Below are 15636 nucleotides of genomic sequence, written 5' to 3'. Positions count from 1 at the left end.
CCCACAATTTGCAAAATCAAGATTCTTTTTACTTTTTTTTTTTTTTTTTTTTTTTTTTCACAAAATTGTCATATTATCGGGTTATTTCTCACACACAGCATATGCATACCACAAATTACACCCCAAAACACATTCTGCTATTACTCCTGAGTATGGCGATACCACATGTGTGAGACTTTTACACAGTGTGGCCACATACAGAGGCCCAACATGCATGGAGCGCCATCAGGTGTTCTGGAGCACCCAGGACAATTCTGACATTTCTCTCCTACATGTAAAAATCATCATTTATTTGCTAGAAAATTACATAGAACTCCAAAACATTATATATGTTTTTTTAGCAAACACCCTGGAGAATACAATGGTGGTCTTTGCAACTTTTTATCTCGCACGGTATTTGCGCAGTAATTTTTAGAATGCTTTTTTTTGGAAAAAAAAACAGTTTTGTGCTTAAAAAAAAAAAAACACAGTAAAGTTAGCCCAATTTTTGCATAATGTGAAAGATGAAGTTACGCTGAGTAAATAGATACCTAATATGTCACTCTTCAAAATTGCACACGCTCGTGGAATGGCGCCAAACGTCGCTACTTAAAAATCCCCATAGGCGACGATTTACATTTTTTTTACTGGTTATATGTTTTGAGTTACAGAGGAGGTCTAGGGCTAGAATTATTGCTCTCGCTCTAACGTTCGCAGCGATACCTCACGTGTGGTTTGAACACCGTTTTCATATGTGGGCGGGACTTAACGTATGCGTTCGCTTCTGCATGCGAGCACATGGGGACAGGGGCGCTTTAAAAAAAAAACATTTTTTTTATTGTTCATTTTATTTTATTTTAGTTTGACATTTTTTTTCCTCAAAAATAATTTTTTTGATCACTTTTATTCCTATTACAAGGAATGTAAACATCCCTTGTAATAGGAATATGGCATGACAGGTCCTCTTTACAGTGAGATGTGGGGTCAATAAGACGGGGCGTTGAGGAGCGTTGCTGGGCGTTGAGGAGCGTTGCTGGGCGTTGAGGAGCGTTGCTGGGCGTTGAGGAGCGTTGCTGGGCGTTGAGGAGCGTTGCTGGGCGTTGAGGAGCGTTGCTGGGCGTTGAGGAGCGTTGCTGGGCGTTGCAGAGTAATGGCAGGGCGTTGCAGAGTAATGGCAGGGAATCGAGGGGTTAATTTTCGGTGAGCAGCGATGTGGGCACTGCAGATGCAGCCCACATCGCTGCTGACACCGATCTCTTCCCCCTCCGCTGTACCGATCGGTACAGAGAGGGGGAGGGAGGCTTGTTTACAAGTGATCACTCCGTCATTTGACGGAGCGATCACGTGGTAAACGGCCGCGATGAGCGGCCGTTTACCGTGATTCGTGATGCGCCGGGTCCACTGGACCCAGCGGTCACGGATGCTCTCGTGTGCGCGCCCCAGGGGGCGCGTGAGAGCAGAATTCTGGGAGGCCGTTAATTAACAGCCTCTCAGAGTTAAACAACCGCCCTGAAGCCGTTAATCGGCAATGGGCGGTTGTTAAGTGGTTAAAAAAATAAAAATAAAATCAGTAACTAACTGCTGCTCACGGGTTCTCATTAATGAAAATACAGAGGCTGCCATTGATGGCAGCTTGTAAAAATACAGGTTGCCTCTCTATCATGCAATAAGGTCTATAGGTACTTTTGAGGCACTGACCTGGAACAAGTATGCAGATTTTGAGATATTTCAATCTATCTGCTTGCTTCTTTCAGATCAGCTGCTCAATGCATTGAAGAAAGCAACTAGGAAGCTAGTATCAGATGGATACCTGCAATTGACAGCTCTTGTCATTCTCGGTTGTTTGGTGTTGGTCCCTAGTTGATCTCTTCTTAAAGTTGTTTTTCAGAAAATCTGACATTTTTTTGCTGGCTATCTCTGTTGACCACTTTTTGGCATGGAAGGATTTGTGAAACGATTGACCACTTGCGCCCACTAGGGGTTGCCAATTTTTGCACTGGTGATTTCAGTTCATATTCCCTTTAGTGACCACTGTTTTTGTGTTTCAGCACTGTACGATGTGGGTGATGTAGTTCACTCTGTCAGAGGGAAGTGGGGAATAAAGTCAAATTGCCCGTGTTCCAATAGGAACCAAAAACCTTTACCTAAACCAACTGTGAAAGAAGAGGTGAAACAGGTATGCAGCCCTATATTTGTTATGTACCTTATTTCTGCTTTCTGCCTTTTCTTACCATTATGTATTTAATTGCAGAGTTCTAGCACTGAAACCACAAATGGAACTATACCCGAGCAAAGTAAGCCTTCCACACAAGATCCTTTACCCCCTAGTAGTAAACCGCCTTCATCTTCAGGCTCTGGTCCTTTAAGTTGGCTGACAAACCTTCCCAACACAAATGTCAACAAGGAAAACAAAGGTAGGAAGTGGTGTTCTTTGCCATTTGTCTTTGACCTAGGGCGGTACATGTGTAATTTTGCCAGTGTGCACAAGGAACAAACAAATCTAGATTAAAGGTGATACAAGCTTGGCTCTACTTTTAACAAGTGCTTGTTTCCTACAGATAACCCATTCACATCTATAGTGAAGACAGAAAGTAAAACACTACCCTCTTTTGCTAGTTTTGGGAAGCCAGCTGCCTCTCTACAGCCATTCAGCACCTCCATTCTCTCTCCTATGAGCAGTAATAGCTCTGGCTTTTTACGGAATCTCCTCAATTCTTCCAGCATCAAGGTAAGGGCCTTTGGTCACATTTTACTTATCTATATGTGGAGCCCTGATAGATATGCAAGTTAAAAATAGGAAATACAAGAGGCAAGGTTTGACACACACTGTTCTAGATTCTTACTGCTGTCCCTCTAAATGCAAGTGATTTGTAAAGGCTTGTGTTTGTTACTTTAATAGGGGGGGGGGGGGGGAGAAACGTACTTGCCTGCTCTGTAATTGTTTTGCACAGGGCAGCCCGGGTCCCTGGCTGGAGCTCCTGGCCTCTCCCTCCTTTTGCGTGCCCCCACAGCTAGCAGCTTGCTATGAGGGCACCTGAGCCAAGCTGCGTCTCCAGGTATCCATTTAGACATGGAGCTGCAGTTTGGCCCTGCCTCCTCTCCTGATTGTCTGACTGAGTTTGACAGCAGGAGCCAATGGCACTGCTGCTGTTTCTCAGCTCAGGAGGGAGAGTTCTGGACAGCCGAGGGACTCCTTGGACATCACTGGATAGAGATGAGGCTCGGGTAAATATCGGGGGGGGGGGGGGGGGGGGGGCTGCTGCTGCACATAGAAGGCCTTTTATCTTAATGCATATAATGTATTAAGATAAAAAAGACCTTATGTCTTTGCAACCCCTTTCATTCATCCATTGGGGCGGCCAGGGAAGAGAGATTATGCGCCATTGGTATCGGATGAAAATATTTCAATTTTGAATATTTTCTTTGGAAATTATATGGACATCTACCATTAGTTCATTGGCACATATGTTTATGAATCCACTTATTTTAGCACTATTTTTTTATGTATGGTTATGAGGGCTCGACAAAACCCGGGCGCCAGGTCGCATTTGCGACTAGAATTAGTGACCTGGGGCAGCACAGCTGGGGATATCCTGTCTCCGTGGACCCCCCCCCCCCCCCCCGGCGTGATCGCATCGGGCCGCGCCGCCGGCGGCCTTCTGTGATCCTATGGTTCTTCCTGGAATCTGGTGCCCTCTTGTGGTGGCTGTCGGAATTACAACCAGCAATGCTAATGGAGCTTGCCTTCCCTTTACTTAGAACCCCAAAAAAAATAAATATATATACATATATTTATATTTTTTATTCTAACACCTTAGAGAGTAAAATGGTGGTCGTTGCAATACTGTCTGTCACACCGTATTTGCACAGCGGACTTAAAAGTGCACTTTTTTGGGGGAAAAATAATTTATTTAATAACAAAAAATAAGACAACAGTAAAGTTAGCCCAATTTTTTTTTATATTGTGAAAGATAATGTTACGCCGAGTAAATCGATGCCCAACATGTCATGCTTCAAAATTGCGCCCGCTCATGGAATGGCAACAAACTTTTACCCTTTAAAATCTCCATAGGCGACGTTTAAAAAATTCTACAGGTTGCACATTTTGAGTTGGAGGAGGTCTGGGGCTAGAATTATTGCTCTTACTCTACCGATCGCAGCAATACCTCACATGTGTGGTTTGAAAACCGCTTTCATATATGCGTTCGCTTCTGCACGCAAGCTTATTTTAACTTTTATTTTTATTTTTTTTCACTGTTCTTTAAAAAAAAATAAAAAAAAATGTGTGTCACTTTTATTCCTATTACAAGGAATGTAAAAATCCCTTGTAATAGAAAAAAGCATGACAGGTCCTCTTATATATGAGATCTGGGGTCAGAGAGACCTCACATCTCATTTACACTAAAATGCAATTTTAAAAGAAATTTGTTATTTGAAAAATAACAAATAAAATGTCCCTCTAAGAGCTATGGGCAATGATTTGGAGACAGGTGGGGGGCTGGGGGCAATCTTCCCCTCACTCGTCTCCATGTCAGGCCAGGGACAGGTCCAGATTGCCGTCACGGACCTGGCTCCTAACTTTTTTAGCTGGCTCCTAGATTCCAAGCAAATTTGTCAACCCCTGGGTTATGATTATTTGGAGCACAGTATGAAATTTATTTGATTTCTTTAAAGCGGAGGTCCTGCAAAATTATAATTTTTTATTTTTATTTTTTAAGTCGGCAGCTACTGCAGCTGCTGGCTTTTTAAAATATGGACACTTACATGTCCAGGGTGCCCGCTATGTCAGCACCCGAGCCTGACCAATCCCTCAGTCCTTGGATGCTGCCGCCGCCATCTTCGGTAAGGGAATCAAGAAATTATGCTTTGTTCCCTACTGTGCATGTGTAAGTCGCGCTGCACAATCCGAATGGTACCTGCTGTCTCTGGGACCTGTGTATGTGTCCCAGCAGACAGCCCGGGGGGGGGGGGGGCGGGAAGGGGAGTAGACTCCTGCGGGAGTCTATGCCCGGAAGTGGGTGTGAATACCTGTCTTAGACAGGTATCTGCACCCCCCTCCCCCCTGAAAGGTGCCAAATGTGACACCGTAGAGGGGGGGGGGGGGTTCCGAAAAGCTGAGGTTCAATTTTTGTGTGAACCTCCACTTTAATGAATCATTAGACCTTTGATCTCATTACCAGCTGCTCCTTAAAAGGTTTTGGCACAATGTACATTCACGTTAATTGGTCTCAGGGTGCGCAGCTTATAGGTATTACCTATTTTCTTCAAAAATCAAGCAAAGGGTCGCAGTTAGAAGACCGCGAATATAGTTTGTTTTTGTGAATGAGTCTGTGGTCTTTTTTGCCTTACTTTTAAATGTGGTTTGTTCTGTAGCAAGAAAGCAGCGAGAAGAGCACTCCAAAACTCCTCGATGACATCTTTGCATCACTGGTACAAACAAAACCTATGACTGAACCCATCAGAAGGACACAGGGGCTTGCAGTCCAACCCAGCCTCATGGGATTCAATACACCGCACTATTGGTTATGCGACAACAGATTACTCTGTCTACAAGACCCCAGCAATAAAAGCAACTGGAACGTTTTTAGGGAGTGCTGGAAACAAGGCCAGGTAAGAGTCATATCTTCATGGCTATAGATCAGTGTCACACTTGCTTTATCTGGTGTATGTGTTCTGTTTTTAATAGTTATTTAAATTGGCTTGTGGTTCTGATGCCTAGTGGCTTTTACACTCCTGGACAGTTGTAAGTTTCGAGACTATAAGAAAATAAAGGACGTTAGTAAGGGCCTTTAGACCAGTTTGTCCAGTGCTGGTTTATCACATTGCTGCATCAAATCTGGCTTCGATGGGTTATGTGAAATGGCTGTTTGGTTGCATAGATGGACACTTGTGGTGTGGTAACCCACCATATCAGTGTTGGTTATGAAAGGATTCAGACTGGAGCCCCGGCCATTTTGAATGGTATAAGGAACAAACAATTCACCCACCATGTATTGTACAAGGGAATGAATATGCATGTTTACTGGATGACGGCTGATGCAAGAGAACAGCAAAGACTGTGATTTCTGTAGAGTTAAGTGAGCCCTTCAGGCAACCTAAGGCTATATGGCTACACAGGTGATTAACCACTTGCCCCCCGCCATATAGCAAAATGACATTGGCAAAGTGGTTGCGATATCCTGGCCGGGGGTCATATGATGTGGTCAGGATAACCAGCAGCTGGGGGCGCACATTGCGGTGATCGTAGTTGCGGTGTGTGTTTGACGCACAAACTCCGATGGTTGCAGCAGCACTAAAGGATTGGGCTCAGCTAAGTAAAAGGGGGAGGGCTGCAGCAGCAAAAAGTTTTTCACCTTAATGCATAGAATGCATTAAGGTGAAAAACCCTGAGGGTTTACAACCCCTTTAACCACTTGTTGGGAAATCTGAGTTTCATCTCACTAAATGACATGTAATGATACAGCCATCAAGAAACTTTATCGGCAGAGAGTTAATCACCAGTCCTAGCCCTAGGATTTTCTTGCAATGAAGTTTTCAGAATGTATATTTCAGTTGCATAAGTGTAATCTACCCCTTTCTCGGTTTCTTAGAAACAGGAATAGCAGTTTTAAAGGGAAGAATACATATCGTAAAAGATGATAGTGCAGCGCTAAATTAAAATTAATTAAAAAGTTTTATCAAAGTCCATATCAGAGTCCATATGAAGTATTCAGCGGAGGTAATGATACTATAGTATAACTAAGCATCATACTGTAAGCCTGAAGATAACAGCACCCGATCATATTGCCTCTTACCCTCCAGCATAGACCCTCACAACAAAGTTCAAATGCACAGTGGTCAGCAATCCAGTGATAGCTCCAGCAGTATTAATCCACCTCTAGGACTCTGGCGTCTTCACCAAGGCTTCATGAATCTCATACAGAGACAAAGTAACACTCCTTATGGTGTAGAAACCCCAAATTTATCAGGTAAAGAGTAACCTAACCCTCACATTCTTAGGATAAAAATCTTGCATATCTGTGTATAAGATCCGGTGTTTCTAACCAGGAAGATTGCTGCAGCGTCCCAACATGCTGTCACGTTGCATGCCATCCTATGCATTTTGTTGTAAGGGTCTATGCTGGCGGGTAAGACGCAGTGTGATGGGGTGTTGGTTGTATCGTCACGCTTATGATGCTTAGTTATACTATAGTGTCATTACCTCCTCCTGGATACTTCATATGGACTCTTAATATGGACTTTTGTAATAACTTGGTTTTAACCACTTCCCGTTATGTAGCAATATGACGTGCGCAACGTTGTTTAGTTATCCTGACCGGACGTCTTATGGCGTGATCAGGATAATGAGCTCATGCGCAGTGTGGTGATCGGCGGTGCGGCGTGTCAGTCTGAGACACCAACTCCAATCTAGGTAGAGTCAAATACCACCAAAAAGCTCTATTTGTGGGAAATGATAAAAATGTTTGGATACAGTGTAGCATGACCGCACAATTATCATTTAAAAACCATCAGAGCTGAAATTAAAGCTGGGGGGGGGGGGGGGGGGGGGTAATTTTTGCTTTATACCTAGCACAGCAGATTTGTGTGTTCACAACGATGCATATCAACCCTTTAACTTTTAGTGACAGGTGTAATGCTTCTTTTGCAAAACATTTTTTTGGTAACGTTTTGTTCTTTTCTAGCCTGTGATGGTATCCGGGATCCACAACAAATTGAACAGAGATCTTTGGAGGCCGGAATCTTTCAGGATAGAGTTTGGTGAGCAGGAGGCTGACCTGGTAAACTGCAGAACCAACGACATCATCACAGGAGCCACTGTTGGTGATTTCTGGGATGGCTTTGAAGATATATCTAGTATGTAGGATTTTGTCACTTGCTATTTGAAACACAATGTCAACAAATTTGATTGGCTCTTCAGTTATAACAATCTGTAACCTTTAATATATATTATATATTTTTTTTAATTTACAGAACGCCTTAAAAATGACCAAGGGGAGGCAATGGTGCTGAAGTTAAAAGATTGGCCTCCTGGGGATGATTTCAGAGATATGATGCCCTCTTGGTAGGTTAATCCAGCCTTTGTGAACCTGGGAGCGCCTTCCCAAATAGGGGTGCATTAGCAAAATGCCTTAAAATTGTGTGGCCAGTGGGGAGGATCAAGTCTCAGCGGCCGTTTACTGTGATCCGGTGGTCACGGATGTTCCCGGGGGCATGCGCGAGCAAGATTCTGGGAGGATGTCCACCCAGAAAAACACAACCGCGCTGTAGCTGCATTTCGGCTGTGGCCTGGTCGGCATGTGGTTAAAGGTGCCTCAGAATTGTGCATAATTGGGAAAAGGGTTAAACACTGCGTTGTTCAATATTTTACTGTTTAACTTTTGTAGTTTGCCAATCATAATGGTAGTGGAGGCTGAATTGCCATGGGAGAGCAGTTTACAGCTGATTTCCTCAAATGTTGTTCAATATTGTCAGTTTATGGCCTGACGATGAGAACCAGTAATAAGTTATGTGAATCCAAATGTTGGGTATATATCCATCATAAAATCGGTAGCAATGGTGGCTTGAATAATCCTACCTATCCAGGTGATGTGAGTTCTCCATTGCTCATCCAGTGGCAGCTGGAGATGAGAAACCACAACAGATGTGTCATTGAAACTGATGGGTGACTGCTCCAGGAATAACCAGCTGCTGCTGGAAGTGCTCTCTTCCCTTTTTGAAGCCACAACTGTAACACAGGGAATTGCATGACTGGAGCGGCCTGAAAATAAAGTAAGAGATGAGGTTAAGTTCTTGCCCTCACCATGATCTAGATGTGCTGAAGATTTGAGATTTTGCAATTTTATAGGTGGATATCTTGGTAATATGCATGCTAAATTTTTGTTTTTGTAGGTCGTGGTGCATTATAGTTAGAGCCAAAAGAAATGGGGTAGTTGTCATGGTGGACAAAGTTGTATACCAAGCTGTGTTTTGGCTCCTCCATCTCCATCTTCCTCCAAGGGAACTCTGCCCAAATGTCAGCTGTGTATGGATCATGGATGAAAGTTGGGTATATTTATATGATCCTGAGAAATGAGTAAATCATGGAAATCTGCCAAATTGCCCACCGCCACAAACTCTAAGGTGCAACATTCATCCATGAATTGCAGCTCAGTATTCAACTTTGTCCGACATGACGCCTACTCCATTTCTCGTGGCTCGAACTATAATTCACCACGACCTACAAAAAAACACAAAATTGGCATGCATATTACTAGGAGCCACCTATAAACATGCACAATTTCAGATCCCTAGCACATCTAGATCATGGTGAGGGTAAGAATTTACTTACCTCCCATTGTATACACATCTTTATTACACAGGTAAGCATAGGTGTAATAAAGAAATCTGGAATACGACTTGCTGTTTTCAAATTGGTTTTATAAAATATCTTCATTTGTATGGCAGGTTTGATGATCTCATGAATAACATCCCACTGCCAGAATACACCAGGAGGGAAGGCAGGCTAAATCTCGCCTCTCGGCTTCCATCATACTTTGTGCGCCCTGATCTTGGACCCAAAATGTACAATGCTTATGGTAAGAATCCTCGTCATCTCGTGTTCATTACAGTAGCTAGCATACTAATCTGAAAATCTGGGCTGCTCTGTTGTGATAACCTCCGGAAGATGAGTTTTGGATGCTTTTGTTCTGGGATTCGTGTGATCTTTCTGTTAATATCATTTTTATACATACAGTATAACACAGTACATAATTGTTGAAAGCTGTTGACATTTTTTTGTTAGGTCTCCTGAAAAGCAGTTTCCATCCACTTCTTTCTAATTGAAATTTCAGTTTTTTAAAGGCCACACATCCTTAAGAATTCAGCTGTGTGTGTGTGTGTGTGTGTATAATCTAGTGTGTAGCCCCATATTTTAACCCAGATAAATGCAAACTTTATTTTTTCACTGCTTGGATATTACAACGCTTATGTACATTTTAATAGGTTTAATTACACCAGAGGACCGAAAGTATGGGACAACCAACCTCCACCTTGATGTATCTGATGCTGCCAATGTTATGGTGTATGTGGGAATTCCAAAGGACGAGGGTGATCAGGAGCAAGGTAGGCCGATTCATTATTTATTTGGCTTGGTTTTCAGAAGCATTCCAAAGCTGGACACTAATTATTAACATTGATTTCTAATGCAACAGAAGTGCTTAGGACTGTTCAAGACGGAGATGCCGATGAACTGACCATTAAGCGATTTGTGGAGTTCAAAGAGAAGCCTGGAGCCTTATGGCACATCTATGCAGCAAAGGACACTGAGAAGATCCGACAGTTCTTAAAAAAGGTAATGTGCCTATTTATTACACATGGTGCCTTTTTAGTGGACTAATGTTTACAGCTGCTGTAAAACGGTTAAGTACCAGAATGATTGGGAGATGGACCTCTGCTCTCGAACAGTGCAGTGGTCTGACCTACACCTTCCTCAGTATTCCAATCAAGCAGCTGACAGCTGAGGTCCAACTCTTTAGGATGATGCTGGTTAGTACAGATAACCTCTTTCCAATGACCGCATCGATATGTGGATGCACAGACCTCAGCCTCATTCCATCTGCTATATATGCACTACTGCTTCATGTTGGGAGTGCACTTAGCACTGTGACCATGTTGTCACCTACAACTTCCATTCACACAGTGATGATCAGGAGATGGTAGGAATGGGCTGCTGACCACTGTAATAGCCAATTGCATGATCAGGTAGCTAATGTAACTGGTTTTAAAATTTCATATAGGGCCAGCAGGAAAGGTTTAAGCAATGTTCTATCCAATCAAAAAAAAATTTTTTTTACTAGTAATGGTGGCAAGCTCTGTGTGTGTGTGTGTGTGTGTGTGTGTGTGTGTGTGTTGTATTTTTTTTATTTATTTTTTTATCAGGACTGCGACATTGCGGAGTAAAGATAGGATCATTTTGACACTATTTTGGACCATTGACATTTATACAGCAATCGGAGCTAAAAATAACCACTGACTACTGTATAAATGTTACTGGCAGGTAAGGAGGTACCACTAGGGGGGCGATCAAGGGGTTAACTGTGTTCCCTAGGTGTGTTCTAACTGTAGGGGGGGTGGGACTGACTAGGGGAGGAGACAGATCTTGTTAATGCCTAGATCCCGGTTCTCGCTCACAAGCGATCGCACACCCACTGACATCTTAAAGGAGCGACGTACGGCTAAGCCGATTTGCGCAGCCATGCCAACCTGCCACAGTATAACTGTGGTGGCCGGTCAGCTAGCGGTTAAACAAACACAGTATATTTAAAAAATGTATATAATTTTTTTTTTTTTTTTTTTTAAGTGGACTAGCATGTAAAGCTGCTGTAAAAAGCAATAAAGTACTAGAACTAAAGACTTCAATTGGACTTTTATTCCCAGCTTAAATGATACCATGTTAAGTTTATGACCTGTGTTTCTAAAGGTGGCAGAGGAGCAGGGTCAGGAGAACCCCCCAGATCACGATCCAATCCATGATCAGAGCTGGTATCTAGACAGCATTTTGAGGAAAAGGCTTCTCCAGGAGCACGGAGTTCAGGGCTGGGCCATTGTACAGTTCCTGGGAGATGCAGTCTTCATTCCAGCTGGAGCCCCTCATCAGGTAATGTCATTTTTTGCTGGTCCTATTATCTTTGCCTGTGAAATGCTGATACCTTAAGAGATGTTGGGATTATTTCTGATTCCTTTTTATTGCTTTTCTCGATTTCAGGTGCACAACTTGTACAGCTGTATAAAAGTTGCAGAAGACTTTGTATCTCCGGAGCACGTTAAGCACTGTTTTTGTCTCACTCAGGAATTCCGCTATCTTTCCCACACACATACAAACCACGAGGACAAGCTGCAGGTATGAAAGGGTTTCCAATGCCTTATGTATATGGTAGTTTCCACACCTCAAAACTAGAATTAGCGGCAGATTTTATATTTTTTTTTAAAACACATGCGGTTTTGTAATGCATACTCCCCATATTCTGTCAGGTACTTTTAGGGCAGTTTTTCAAAATGAGCATAATATACCAAATTTGAAAATTACTGGTGAAAGTCACAAAATCTGTACTATGAAACTCCATAAGTGGCTTTTTTTAATTTTTTTTTTCCCTCCCATGTTTTGCTGATAGTTGAAGTCACTCTAATTACGGTTTTCTCACTTAGCCAATATCGGTCATTTAGGATATTCCGGTAAAATGATTAGTCACTGATGCAGCTTTATTGGTGTTGCTTAATGGCCAGTTTACACCAGATGCAGTTCCGTGTGCTTTTTTTTTTTTTTTTTTTTTTTTTTTCTGGATTAAATATGCATGCGCAGTGTTTTCCATGTATTCCAATGGCCTCTGACGGAGGCTCTTTACCACGTGATCAGCCGTGTCCAATCACGATGTAAACAGGAAGAGCTGTTGATTGGCTTTTTCTCGCTCGCGTCTGACAGATGTAAGTAGCGGAGAGCCAATCGGCGAGGTCTGTGCTGATTATCAGTGCAGGGATGCCCACAAAGGTATGCTACCCTGGACCACCAGGCAGATGTCAATCGATGCCACCCTATCAGTGCCACCTTAGTGCCCATCCGTGAAGGAGAAAAAGTATTTACAAAATTTTATAACAAATGTTTTTTTCAAAATTTTGAGATTTTTTTTTTTTTAAAGCAAAAAATAAAAACCGCAGAGGTGATCAAATACCACCAAAAGAGCTCTATTTGTGGGAACAAAATGTTATAAACATTTTGTTTGAGTACAGTGTTGCATGACCGCACAATTGCCATTTAAACAGCAGCAGCGCTGAAAATTGGCTTGGGCAGGAAAGGGGGCAAGTGCCTGGTATTGAAGTGGTTAAACAATGAAGGGTCTCCTGTGTGGTCATCCTGACTTTTAATGCTTAAAGCGGAGTTGCACCCACAAAATTAACCTTAAATTATTCAACTGCAAAAAAGCATCAGAAACGTTTGAGAATTTTTTTATACATGTTCAGGGCTGTTGCCATGGGGTCCCTTGTAATCTGCCCCCTTCCTCTCTGCGGCGCCTGACATCATTTTCTATGGCGCCTGTGTTAGCTAGTGCTCCTAGGAGATGTCTCATTTCCCAGGAGTCAGTGGGCAGCGCCAAGGGCTAGAATCGTAATATTTTAAAACTGGAAGTGGTCTTGGTTGCCATCACAATAGGGTGGGCACTTGCGATGAAGTTACCCGCTGTGATGACAACCTGAGAAGTTTTCTGAGCTGCTAAATGAGCTTACTGCGCATGCTGGTTATTCAACAGCACCAAATTCCGTAAGTTTTATGCTTGTGGGCTTCGCCTGCCCACAAGCAAGATGGGAACGCCAAGCACAAGCAATATAAGGTGAGCTTTTAAATAAAAAGTTAGCTAAAGCTGCGCTATTTACCACACAAGCCAATACAAAAATAAATCATATGATGGTAACAAATCTAAAAAAAAAAAAAAAAGTAGGTGGAACTCTGCTTTTAATAAACACATTTTGCTCGGAATGGCGAAAAGTAATAACTGGTTCCTTTTACAGAAGGGGCTTGAAACATCTACTTCCCCTTTGCTCCCTCACCTTCCCAGTCTAAATTTGCAGGCAAATTTCCCTTTTTTTACCACCTAGCAGCACTCTGTCCATGCACTTCAGACAGTTTTGTAATGGCACATATTCTCCTATGCCCAAGAATATTAACTATTTGGTGAGTCGGGAAACTGCAGGGAAATTTGGCTCGCTTAGTGGCCCTTGCCCTGCTTCCAATTCTTCAATCTTCTCTATGTGTAAGAGGTTTGGCCTTAAACAGAATGTCAGTGATTCCTTATCCCCACTGGTTTGTCTGATGGCTCCTGAGGAAGTGTCTGATATATAGATTCTGACGAAGGTCTGTCGTAACTGTTCAAAGACCCTAGGACCATGTAGTGGAATAAGCTATTCTTTTGAAAATTATTATATATTTTTTTTTTTCTCCCCCATTGTTAGAATAGCAACATGGCTGTTGAACAAAATAAGCGATTTTTGTATATAAAGAACAGGTTTCCATAGCCTTCAAAACCATCATGAAGTGAAATATTTACACATCCATAGTGCCCTTGGGTTTGGGTGTACCTGGGAGGGTTCAGAAACTAGTCAAAGTATATTATTGATGCCTTAAAATATACTTCTGTATATTGAATTTATATCCTTTGCATATACAGGTGAAGAACGTAATCTACCATGCAGTGAAAGATGCAGTGGCAGTATTGAAAGCAAATGAAGCCAGTATCGGGAAAGTTTAACACCTTTTGACCTCCATACTGTATATCGAATGGACTTCCTGTGGCAGCTGACCTACGCCTATATATAGTTCTATGAAGCTTACCTCGTCACAGCACGTTCCCAGCACCGGCTTAAAGGAAGTGTTTACAATCCCTGGAATAGTTTGGAGATTGCAAAACAGACACACTAGATAAAGGTTCTGCTTTTTTGGAGTTGCATTGTCTTACTGCCGAAAAGAACTCTTCTCCGCTGAGGTGTGAGACCAGAAGACCTACAAGTCGAAAAACCAAAACACTTTTTTTTAGACTGTACAAAATATACCTCTGGTTTTTGGAGTTGCTCCAAAGACGCCCTGTAAATTTGATTTAAATATCCTTTTCCCCTCTTAATATTTTGCGGGCTTATAGGGAAGTTACTTTATAGAAGGGGTTTTCTTTTCTTTTTTTTTTTTCTTTTTTTTTTTTTTCTTTTTTTTTTTTTTAAGCTTTTCCCTAAATTTTTTTAAATGAATACTATTGTAGCCATGATGCTCTGCTAGAATGCGTGTTCTAAGTAAAATGTAAATAAGCAGGCTCTTATAATTTTACATTGATTTAGAACTAGCACTGATGTGCCTGGATTTGTGTATTGAATTGATTTAGACCTATTTTTTGTTCAAATGTATTCCTTTAATTTAATTAACATTTCCTTTTTGGCTTATTTACTTTGACGATTCAGAAGACGGAAGGGTGGGGAAATGGGCAAGCGACCTGGACCATTACCAGGTCATCGAGTACTTTGTAATTTTTTTTTATTACTTCAGTACTTAAAAACAAGGAAATAAAACAGTTATTTGTGTTCGTGTTTTGTACATTTTGCGTTGCTTAATCTTCAAATTCCTTTCTATCTTTACTGTTCCCTGAGGTTGTACCTACGATCAAAAATCTAAATTCAAGCTTAATCACTGTGCTAGTAACAGTAATAAAGCAGCTGCATTAATTGTATAGTGACAATAAGAAGCATGAAAAATGATATGCAGCGCTAAAAATGTAGTATTGCAAATAAAAAGTCCATTGTGTTTGAAATAAAGCCCTTGTTCAGGAGAACGCTGGAATCGCCCAGTGTAGACAAATACAAATGAGGTGAATACGGACTTATCCTTCACCGAACATCCACACCAGGCCTCTTACCAAAAAGAATAGACCACTTAATTACAGGTGGTCAAAGAGGCATGATAAATCCACAGAACCACAAAACCAATAATTGAGATCGCAGATGGCTGGGTCTTGTGGTTTCACCAAATCAGAGGTGCATGTATAAAATATATAAAAGGAACTCCTGATGGTGTAGTTTTATAAAACCAGGGTCATATTTATTCAAAGAAAAAAATCCAGGGTACTCACATTTCAACCGATAAATGAG

At 41.9% G+C, this 15636-nt stretch overlaps 1 protein-coding gene across 1 annotated transcript in view; it reads left to right on the top strand.

Annotated features, from left to right (window-relative positions):
• KDM3A (lysine demethylase 3A) overlaps window positions 1–15074 on the top strand; it is a 54522-nt gene extending 39448 nt beyond the window's left edge. The window contains exons 16-27 of the mRNA XM_077477968.1: window positions 2028–2155; window positions 2231–2393; window positions 2538–2707; window positions 5353–5589; window positions 7662–7833; window positions 7951–8041; window positions 9424–9554; window positions 9961–10080; window positions 10170–10309; window positions 11438–11614; window positions 11723–11857; window positions 14175–15074. Coding sequence (XP_077334094.1) covers window positions 2028–2155; window positions 2231–2393; window positions 2538–2707; window positions 5353–5589; window positions 7662–7833; window positions 7951–8041; window positions 9424–9554; window positions 9961–10080; window positions 10170–10309; window positions 11438–11614; window positions 11723–11857; window positions 14175–14255 — 1745 coding nt within the window. The 3' untranslated portion in view covers window positions 14256–15074. The remainder of the gene's footprint in view (window positions 1–2027; window positions 2156–2230; window positions 2394–2537; window positions 2708–5352; window positions 5590–7661; window positions 7834–7950; window positions 8042–9423; window positions 9555–9960; window positions 10081–10169; window positions 10310–11437; window positions 11615–11722; window positions 11858–14174) is intronic.
• The last annotated feature ends 562 nt before the right edge of the window (window positions 15075–15636 follow it).

The sequence above is a fragment of the Lithobates pipiens genome, unplaced genomic scaffold (assembly GCF_037356315.1).
Source record: "Lithobates pipiens isolate NorthernLeopardFrog02 unplaced genomic scaffold, aLitPip1_a1.2 Scaffold_13, whole genome shotgun sequence".
Classification (NCBI taxonomy): domain Eukaryota; kingdom Metazoa; phylum Chordata; class Amphibia; order Anura; family Ranidae; genus Lithobates; species Lithobates pipiens.
Note: the sequence above shows the minus strand (reverse complement) of the source record. Positions and strands in the feature narration are given on the sequence as shown.